Consider the following 10,935-nt stretch of genomic DNA (forward strand, 5'->3'; position numbering starts at 1 on the left):
ACATCAATACAGTCGATATGATAGTTAATTATCGTATAGTAAGTAACGCTATCTAGCGGAAAAATTCGATCAACTATTGGTTAGCTTTGTTATATGCTAGTGTTATGAATTGTAAATCAAAAATATCATATTATATATATATAAACATAAAATTACATATTGATATAAACATGAGAAAAATTATTGAATAATAATGAAATAATAGTTTTTGCTGTCTCACGAATATTTTAACTAATAAATACTTTTACATAATCATATATACATATATATATATATATTTCTTTTTTATTGAAGCAAATTTTAAAACAAAAATAACATAAGTAGAGAATATTTCATATAATATTGTGAAATTTGTGTATTCAATTTGTACGTATAATACCTTGTTAATTATATATTTTAAAGAAGAACAAGTAAACACAATCACAAATGATAAATAATAATTGTAAAATATAAAATTGAAGATTAATTGAAAGTATAAACAAATAAGAAATGGATCTAGATAATGATTTAAAAGAGACAGATCATGATATTAATAAGTTTCGTAAGTTACAATTGGACAATTAAAAGTAAAGAAAATATAATATTGACATAATATCAATCATGCATTTCACATGATACATTAATGTTTCACATATATTCTTAGATCTTGATTGGACATGGGATCCCAAATATAAACCAACAATGTCTGAATTATCAGAAAATAATTTAGAAGTAACATTTCATCCAGATTATAGTATTGGTACTGCTGTGGTAAGAGGTAATATGCCATTGAAAAAAGGAAATCATTATTATTGGGAAATAAAAATGCTTACATATATATATGGCACAGATGTAGTGAGTGTATTTTTATCATAAGTATCATATTTAAGGCTTAAAAAAAAAAAAAAAAAAAAAACAAATTATTACACGTTATTGTGTGTATTCTTTAAGTACTTTTCAAACTATTTCTTATTATACCATTTAAACATTTTATGATAGTTATATTTTTGAATTAATTTCAATGACATAATATACATCCAACCATATAAATGTTTATATATAGATGATTGGTGTAGGCACTGATAAAATAGATCTAACAAATATAACAAAAACATTTTGTTCTCTACTTGGACGAGATCGTGAATCTTGGGGATATTCTTATAAAGGATTTTTACAACATGCTGGTGAAAAACATAATTATACAGCATGTTTTTTAAAGAATAGTATAATAGGTGTACATCTTGATACTTGGAATGGTACATTGCAATTTTTCACAAATCGTAAACCATTAGGTATGTATTACTTATATAAAATATTATTTTAATTGATTATAAAGAAGTTGATATTTTGTAGGTATAGCATTTACCGGATTAAAAGATGTTGTCCTTTATCCTATGGTCAGTTCAACAGCTGCACATACTAGAATTAAATTAATATATTCCTGTTCAATGCCTATATCTTTACAAGCGGCATGTTTATCTGTATTACCATCAATACAAAGACAATATATTTCTTCTACTTATCCTGCATTAAGATATTTAACTGAAAGTGCATTTGCAGATATTTTGCAAAAGAATTTAGGTAATTTCTTTCCCACCCCCACGCCCCCATTACTTTTAACATATAATGCATAAAAATTAAACATTTTAAAATATAGCATTATTATTTTCTTAATTATTATTTTACAGAGACTGATACCGATGAAGAAATTATTGAATTTTTATCTGAATATACTACGACTAATCTGGTATAAACTTTGTAAAAAAAAAAAAAAAAAAAAAAAAAGAAAGAAAAAAAAATAGAATAAGATAGAATAATATAGAATGATAAAAGAAATCTATGAAGCAATGAGAATGCATCATATTCTCTTAATGATTCTATATGTTTTATGATTATTATAAGCTAAAAACTTTAACATGAATCGACATGATAATTAGATTAAAGTATATCTATTGAAAAATTATAAATTATATGTTACCAAAAAAATATATATATAAATATAACTTAATGTGATAAGCATTATATGTAAGTAAGAAAATATGTATATCATATAAACAGATATATTTGATATTTATATATATATATATATTATGATCAATGTGTTTAACATGGACGTTTTGTAAAATGCCCATCCAGAACTATCAGTCAGTTCTGTTGAATTTCAAGTGCCACAACTCTTTGCCTTACTCCAATAAATGATCCTTATAATTGTATGTTGATAATGCTCACGTCAAAGCAATTGACCCTAACATATATATATATATATATATATATATATATATATATATATAAATTATATTAAATCTTAATAGAATTATAAAATGTAAATTTAAAATAATGAATGCCATTATATGTGCATACTATATATATAAATTCTATAATACTGAACAAACGCTATATTTATCTTTTGTACGTACTTAATTGTATTTAAATGTTTTAATTAGACATTATCAATATATATTAATAAAAATCATGGATCTTTCATAAAAAGATATATATATATATATATACAAAAATTTGACAACTTTATTGTAAGAATAATAATAATTTATTTTAATCTTTGAATTTTCTTTTCTGGTTCTATTTTATTCCTCGTATTACTTCGTTTTTTATTTAAAGTATTCTTTGCGTTATCAGCAATTTTAGCACAAAATAAAATAGCTTGAGCCCAACCAGCCAAAGGACCCCATAATTCACGTAAATGCGTACTAATTTCTTCATGAATTTTTGGAGTTACTGTTTTCTGTTTTCCTAAATGCGGTAAATAATTTGCTCGTACAACTTGAAATATATGTGTATCTATTGGTATGGCTTCTAAATGTCCCAAAGACATTAAACAAATACAATCGGCTACTTTTGGACCAACTCCGGGAAGTGTAAGTAATTGTTCTTTAGCCTCAAAATAAGAGGCATTATTACATTTATGAAGACTCATAAGCCATTTTCTTCCCCCAAGTTCCTGCACTTTTTTTGCAGTATTTGCTATATACGCAGCACGATATCCAAATCCTTCCTTTCTCAATATAGACTCTACGTTTTGTCCTTGTAATAATTCCAACGTTGGAAAATCAAAATAATCATTACCATCAATGGAACATATTTTCTTACCAAATAGCGTACATAATTTTTCAACCATTCCGGATATCCTGAGGGAACAAAACTTTCGTATAAAATAACAAAAAATTAACAAAAATAATCCCTATACCATATGAATATTAAAAATAAATTAATTAAAATGAAAATAAATTAAACGGGATACCTCTGTATATTGTTGTTAGAAGTACAGATAGAGGAGAATAGATTTTCTAATATGTCCTGATTTAATATTCTAATCCCGTCTACCTTTTCGTACGACTTTTCAAAATTTTTATCTACTTCGATCCATTTTTTACAATGATCTAATAATGATATATCCAATCTGAAATATTCTCTTAAAATTTCATCATAATTTTGATTATCAGATAATGATCCTTCAATTGTATATCTTATACTGGTTTCATTTTGAGTTAATGTCCAAACGGAACTATTAAAAACACCTCGATATCCAGTTTCATGTGGCAACCATCTAAAAGAGTAGTCACTTGCATGGAATAAGAATAATAAAAAAGACGTTTCAATAGATTAATTATGTATTTATATTTAAGTACAGTAATTACATATATACACACTGTATGCATACATACATACATACATACATACATATACATATCTATATATATATATATATACATATGCACATATGTATCATGTTGTGGATAATATAATATTATGTATGATTAAATTAATATAATATTATGTATGATGATTTATATATACGTTTTTAAACACTGCCAGATAAAATACCTGCATGTAGTAACAAAAGAAATTTTTGGACAAAATATATATATATATATATATATATGTATATAATATTTTGTCCAAATACATATACACATATATAATTATGATTGATAGATATGAAAAGTAAAAACAAAGAAATAATACATTGTCTATATACACAGACAAACATACACACATATATACATATATATATTATTTATCGTAATTGTTAAACAATATTAATTACCTGAAACTTTGGCCACCTTGCAACGTTGCACCTAAATTTAATTCTTTCGATGAGCATTCGATCATCTTGTTGGTTAGAAATCCCAAACATAACGAGGAACAAATTCGCATAGCAGCTCCTTCCTCGTCAATTCACTTGATAATACTAACGTCTTTGTATTGTATAATACGTATATAACTATAGAGAGGTAGATGTTCCTCTGTTTAGAAAAACGACCGACGCGCCACCTGGCGGCAGACTAGAGAAACAAACGGAAAAAATTTAAGTACAGTACTTACATCTATCCTTTGAAAACAGTACATACACATATACAGTATGTACATATTGTACACATATAGTTAAACGTAGTTACTAAACGTTAGAGAAAACGGACATTACGGTTATGGGTAAACTCAGGTATAAGATATTAGTAAACGCTGAACAGTAGTTTCTCAGTCTGTTACAATACTCGAACGTGGAAACATTAGTTGCTTCGTTTCATTAGATAGAAATAAAAATTTTAAATGTTATATTTTTCATTTGTTTTTTTTACTTTTTTATTATCAACTTTACTAATCGATCATATTTCGATTAGATTGAATTATTTTCGATTACGCGGGTTAATTAATTTATAAAATTATAAAAAAAACTTTTATAGTTCTTTTTTTTTTAAATTTCTTCCTTGTCTCTTGATATTCACGTCACGTGATCATCGTGACGCCATTTCATGTTATCCAATGAACTTACGATTGTGTTATTTTATCGTCTACGCGGGACAAGATGACCATCTCATTCGTGCATTATAAAACAAGATACTTTTAAATGCGTAAGTAATTAAATTCAATAATAATACATTCTTAGTATAAATTAATTAATCGATAAACCTCGATTAAACCAATGAAATATGTTTCAAGTTATGCTCTTTTAATTTTCTCTCGTTCTTCATCTTCTCTCTTGTCCTTCATTTTTTTCACTTATACGGTATAAGAAGTAGCTGTCCGTCGATCGTCAACATATTATTTTTTTATTTTTCTTTTTGTTTTTTTCTTTTTTTTTTTTTTTTTTTTGTTTGATGAACAACAAAACTCAAGGTCATATTAACGCGACTACGAATTTACCAAAATTATCGAGAGAGAAAGAAAAAATATTCATATTAAATAAATATTCGTATATAAGATGATTAAACGTTAATTTTATTTATTGAGAGATTGAGGTTATAGAGATTACAATTATATCTAATTCAATATTTCTCGTACATACACATACAGATTTATTACATATATATATATATATATATATATGCATATGTATTTACCTACATTTTTGATTACAATATCGCTATGAATTCAAATTTGTTAATGGTAGTAATATTTTGGATGTTCGTAATATAAATGTTTCTTTTCCTTTTTTTTGCTTTTTTTTCTTTTTTTATGCTTTTCTTTTCTTCTTTCCCTTTAAAAATCTCATTCATACATAAATACAATCATACTTAAGTCATACAAGTAACATAAAACGTTACGATTAATAATTATTCGCGATAGGATATAGAAACAAAAATAGATTGTTAATTGATTAATTAAAACTTTTTACGATTAGTAGTAATACTGTTTTAAAATGGCTACCCTGTTATTTGAGAAATCAAATATAAATACATACTTTCACTTTTTTCGTACAACAGATGACTCATCGATTATAATAATTATTATTTTTATATTATTATTATTATCATCATTATTATTATTATTATTATTATTATCATTATTGTTATTATTATTATTATTATTATTATTATTATTAATATTATTATTATTATTATTATTATTATTATTATTATTATTATTATTATTATTATTAATATTATTGCCTGGAAATATTTCTCCTTTCTTTTTCTTTTTTTATTTTATTTATACTGATTTATTTTTTCTTTTCTTTTTTTTTTCTTTTTCTTTTTCGTTTTCTTTTTCATTTTCTTTTTCGTTTTCTTTTTCGTTTTCTTTTTCGTTTTCGTTTTCTTCGGTCAAAATTCATCACTCGACTATATTTCATATACGTACATATATACACGGCTTATAAGAAGTTGTAGAAAGTGTATATATATATATATATATATATATATATATATATATATATATATATACCTTTTCATTTTTAAACAATGACCGTCAGCCTCTGGGTTTCTTTAGGAAATCCCAGATTATGGTCGAATACAATAAATGTACCTTTTTAAATGGCAGTCCCTTGTAATTGCCGGACATATTTTAAGATTTTCGTCCTTGTAGGTATAATGTTATATAATATAGGAATTATAATTTATACAAAATGTGATGGGAATGTTGAACGTATATATGGAAAACGACAAAATTCAATTTACATACTTAATTATTTAATTACTTGCACACACATACATGCATGCATGCATGCATGCACGTACACACACACACACACACACACACACACACACACATACAACATCTAATATAATATATTTCATAATAATTTTGCATTAATATTCCGATAGAGATTGTCACATAAATAACACAGCCCAACAAACAGAAAGAAAAGAAAAGAAGAACGCATTTGTTAATTATTTGATTAATTTTTTTATATTATTAATTAATTAATTGAATTAATATTTTTTTTTAAACAAATAGTCACGATATTATATATTTTGAATCAGTATAAATAATTTATTAAGTATCCCGGTTTGCTTCAGATTATTATAATTACGCTATCGATTTATTATAAATATTATAAGTAAAATTTATTTGAAATAATGACAGAAATAATGATAATGATAAAAAAGAAAAAAAAAGAACTACTACTGATGCAATAAATAATAATAATTTCGAAAATGATGTCGTTTGCAGTTTTCGAGATACGGCATAATTAACTATTGATATATCCAGAAATTTATATATGTATAATTTGATAATAAATTGTATATTCTTTCTAATTATGATCTTTTTTATTTTTTTTTTATTTTTTTTACTGTTTTTTATCTTTTTTTTTCTTTTTTTTCTTCTTTTTTTTTTTTTTTTAATTAAAATTCTACGAAAAACATTCGAATTTAGAATACAATATGATTCATTTATTTTCACAGAAATGTAACATTATCGTAAAATAAAGTATTCTGATTAAATTTTGATGAACGATCCTTTGAATTGGCGTTTATATATCGTCAAATAACGTATCTCCAAAATTATAGCCAATATAACAAAACTTTGGACATTTTTATTGCAATCCCCATCTCAAATTCATACTCAAAAACAGATCTAAATTTTTGGGGAACGAAAATATTTGTTGGGACAGTGTATAATCTACCTTACAATGAGCTTTATTAGAGGAAGACATGCATTAATATTATTTCCTTTTTTTTTTTTCATATTGTTTCTCTTTTTTTTTCTCATTTTTTCTTTTTATTCCCTTTCTTCCTTTTAATCTAATATCTCAAGTCAATATTTTCGAAATAATTATTCTACAATTATTAATAATCGATCGCTCATTCTCGAATATTATAATTTTTCTATAAACAAAATCATAAACATTTGTTCCCCTTTTGTTATTAAATATTAGAATTGAAATATTCTTCTTTGAAGATACGAAAAGAACGCGTAAAATAAAATTTTTTAATCGACGCATTTGTGCATATTTATATCTCTTTTCGAACGAGAAAAAAAAAAGAAAAAGAAAAAAAAAAAGAAAGCAAAAAATATTATATCAGTAAATATATATATACACACACTCATTTTTTTTTTTTTTTTTTTTTTTTTTTTTTTTTAATATTCAAGCGTAAGATATTTGATCTATATCTGATATCTATTGATGACGATGATATATTAGAAATTTTAATTTAGACCGTTAACGATTAGATTTCGTGAAATCACTGTTGATTTTTCTTTATTGTCACTTATAAACGATATATAATTTATTTTCAAAATTACATATACATATTCAAGATCATGAATTATCTATTCAACCTCCATTATTATCGCGAATACATATATATACTTTTCATTAATACGAATAATATTATTATTGATTGATTCGATTTTGAGATATTTAAAAAAACACGAATCATTAAGAATTATTTTTTGAAATCCTGTGATTTTAATTAATTAATTAGAATTTTAATTAATTAGAAGTACCATGTGATAACAACTCGATATTTTCACAACGACTTGTTTTAATAAAATAAAAAATGATACAACATTTTTTTTAATTGTATATGTGTGTGTGTGTGTGTGTGTGTGGGGTATACGCATTTAAGAACGTATATGTAAAAGAAAAAAAGAGAGAAAAGAGAACAAGTATAGAAATAAATCAGTTCAAATATAAATTAAAAAAGATAACAATAATAACAATAACATTAATAATAATAATAATAGATAATAATAGATAATAATAAATTTTAGTTTTAACAAATATTATCAGATATAAGATATTAAATTGGGATGATCTAGCATGCACAATATGCGCCTTTATCGTTAAAGTGCGATCATGAAGATATTAAAAATCGATTAATTATTTAAAAAAAAAGGTATAAAATTCTTTCAAAAGTTTATCAATTTAAAATACAATTTACGATTATTATTATTATCGTTTAAAAATAAACTTGCTTGCAGTATTGTCATTGCAAAAAATTGTCTTGGCTCGTTACTTTTGTTTTTATCTTTTTCGTTCTTTCTCTCTTTTAACTTCTTTTTTCTTTTTTTTTTTCCTTTCTTTTTTTTTTTTTTTTTTTACTTTATTTTATTTTTTTCCTTCGCGAAACGTCTTTTTAATCATTAATACACCTTATTAAATACACGATAGATTATTTTCATATCCCTGAGAATTCCTATTGACATCTCTAGAAGAATATTTAAATATCTTTTTTGTTTCTATTTTTATTATTTTCTTTTTCTTTATGTGTTTTTATTCTCGCTTTTCTTTTTTTATCTCTCTCTCTCTCTCTCTCTCCCTCTCCTTCTCTCTCTCTCTCTCTCTCTCTCTCTCTCTCTCTCTCTCTCTCTCTCTCTCTCTCTCTCTCTCTCTTTCTCATTCGTTTATAATTTCTTTCGGCTTAACTCGTGTCACTCAATAAGGAACGTTGTCACGAATATACGCCTGTTTGCGATACTCGTGATGCTGACACTTGCCCCACCATGATCGTTTCGTACAAATCTTTTGAGGCTTAAGAACGAAACATTTCGTTTGTAATACGTCGAAAAATATCTTACCGATAAAGTTTGCCGACGAGGTGTCCGCCATTTTTAAACACGTTCGGAATCTGAAATTTAGAATAATATTTATATCGATTAAATATAATATTAACAACGAGATATTATAATCTCGATAGATTTCGATTAATACATACAATTTGACATTTCATAAGAAACAAAAAAAAAAAAAAAAAAAAGAAAAAAGAAAATATCATGTAAATGTATTGAACTATCTGAGAACTATGAATCCTCGATATGGCGAATGAATTTTTTTTGGGGAACGGAATGAACGCGTTTAAAAGAAAATAAGAAGAAGAAGAAGAAGAAGGAAAGAAAGCGAGAAAGAAATTATAATTGCAAAAAAGAATAAAAGATTACCGTTCGTCGCAAGCGCAGTGCATCATAGTGGAAATACCCCAATTGAAAAGGCCGTAACGTGTCTCGAACGCTGGTATGAAGAATGGACAAGCGGTGTCGTGCCTTCGGCAACAGGCATCGGCGACACCGAATCCACCTAAATTAGTATATTTGGTGGCACGATGACCACGTCCGCACCATTGAGTTCCTGGTATCAAAAGGAGTTCTCTACGTCTTCGACTCCTACTGCGTCTCTCTCTTCTTTCACCAAGTATTGTGTCGTTGACGTTCTTTCGATATTCCCTGTACGTTTTTTTTTTTTTTTTCGAAAAATTTAATATATATATGTATATATATAAATGAAATTTTTTCTTTTCTCGGATATGTTAACTTTAAATATTTTCACGTTTATTTATTTATTTTGTTTTGTTTTGTTTAGTTTTTTTTTTTTTTTTTTTTTTTTTTTTTTTGGAAACCTACATATTTTTTTTTTTTTTTTATAGTGGCAACATATTCCATGTAAAAAGAAAAGTAATTTCTCTTTAAAATATTTTTCAATTTATCTTCAATTTTCTAATATATCTATATATCTATATATACATATTTTTAATAAGTATACAAAATATATTAAGGGAATTATGATTCAATAGATACAAAAAAAATAAAGAGAGAGAGAGAGAGAGAGAGAAAAGAAGAAGAATTAATATATGAAATATCTATATATTTATTAATATCAGATAAATTAATTTCTTTGATATATTTTGTACTTATCAAATATAAATATATATATATATATATATATATATATTTTTTTTTTTAAGATAGATTTATGATAGTTAATAGACGTTTAATTTATCCCATAGATATAATTTATATTACCTTCGTCGATGCTGAGCTATGACTTGATTTCGCGTTTTTGTTCTCAAACGATTGCACCGATGACGTAGCTCGGAGGTCGATGATAACCAAGAAAAGTCTCGGGAGATGATCGACGTACTACTTTCGAGATCGTTGTACTCGTATACCTCGTCAACGACCGCCGCCTCTGCTTCGTCATCGTAGTCATCGGAGTGTATATTCGACAGGCAAAACCCCTCGTCCCCTCTTTCTAGTTCCTCGTCGATGCAGTCGGTCAAACTGCCACCCTCGTATATCAGTTGCAACTTTCTCCCGGTGTTCTGCTCCCAGACCTGTCTTAACGTCACGTCGATGTCTCTATTCACACGAGACGAGAACGAGAGAAAGAGATACATACATACCATAAACAGGTAAAAGAGAAAAAAGGGGAAAGAAAAGTGAAGGAGAAAAAAAAAAAAGAAAAGAAGAAAAGAAAAATGAAAAGCAGGGAGAAAC

At 25.7% G+C, this 10,935-nt stretch overlaps 3 protein-coding genes and 1 long non-coding RNA gene across 9 annotated transcripts in view; 2 read left to right on the forward strand and 2 right to left on the reverse strand.

Annotated features, from left to right (window-relative positions):
• The first annotated feature begins 4 nt into the window (after positions 1-4).
• Positions 5-2,237, forward strand: LOC124432196 (SPRY domain-containing SOCS box protein 3-like). Of its 2 annotated transcripts, none has more exons than XM_046980893.1 (5): positions 5-566; positions 644-834; positions 1,043-1,271; positions 1,333-1,560; positions 1,668-2,237. In XM_046980893.1, the coding sequence occupies exons 1-5, from the start codon at positions 524-526 to the stop codon at positions 1,730-1,732; spliced, it is 756 nt and encodes a 251-aa protein (XP_046836849.1). In that variant the 5' UTR covers positions 5-523; the 3' UTR covers positions 1,733-2,237. The 2 variants fall into 2 exon arrangements, with proteins under 2 accessions (XP_046836849.1, XP_046836848.1); XM_046980892.1 differs by having other exon boundaries at positions 10-541.
• A 271-nt stretch (positions 2,238-2,508) lies between these two features.
• On the reverse strand, positions 2,509-4,243 carry LOC124432194 (N-glycosylase/DNA lyase). Of its 2 annotated transcripts, none has more exons than XM_046980885.1 (3): positions 4,046-4,243; positions 3,239-3,559; positions 2,509-3,125 (listed from the first exon to the last, which is right to left on the reverse strand). In XM_046980885.1, the coding sequence occupies exons 1-3, from the start codon at positions 4,153-4,155 to the stop codon at positions 2,528-2,530; spliced, it is 1,029 nt and encodes a 342-aa protein (XP_046836841.1). In that variant the 5' UTR covers positions 4,156-4,243; the 3' UTR covers positions 2,509-2,527. The 2 variants fall into 2 exon arrangements, with proteins under 2 accessions (XP_046836841.1, XP_046836842.1); XM_046980886.1 differs by having other exon boundaries at positions 3,239-3,544; positions 4,046-4,237.
• Positions 4,244-4,295: 52 nt separating this feature from the next.
• Positions 4,296-10,935, forward strand: part of LOC124432197 — an 18,585-nt gene continuing 11,945 nt past the window's right edge. The window contains exon 1 of the long non-coding RNA XR_006944207.1: positions 4,296-4,850. This is a non-coding gene — a long non-coding RNA (uncharacterized LOC124432197). The remainder of the gene's footprint in view (positions 4,851-10,935) is intronic.
• Positions 8,720-10,935, reverse strand: part of LOC124432195 — a 7,508-nt gene continuing 5,292 nt past the window's right edge. For all 4 annotated transcript variants that reach the window (XM_046980887.1, XM_046980889.1, XM_046980890.1 and 1 more), the window contains exons 3-5: positions 10,462-10,797; positions 9,604-9,885; positions 8,720-9,293 (exon numbers count right to left, since the gene is read on the reverse strand). In XM_046980887.1, coding sequence (XP_046836843.1) covers positions 9,101-9,293; positions 9,604-9,885; positions 10,462-10,797 — 811 coding nt within the window. In that variant the 3' untranslated portion in view covers positions 8,720-9,100. The remainder of the gene's footprint in view (positions 9,294-9,603; positions 9,886-10,461; positions 10,798-10,935) is intronic.

This window comes from Vespa crabro, chromosome 24, assembly GCF_910589235.1.
Source record: "Vespa crabro chromosome 24, iyVesCrab1.2, whole genome shotgun sequence".
In the NCBI taxonomy this organism is placed as follows: Eukaryota; Metazoa; Arthropoda; class Insecta; order Hymenoptera; family Vespidae; genus Vespa; species Vespa crabro.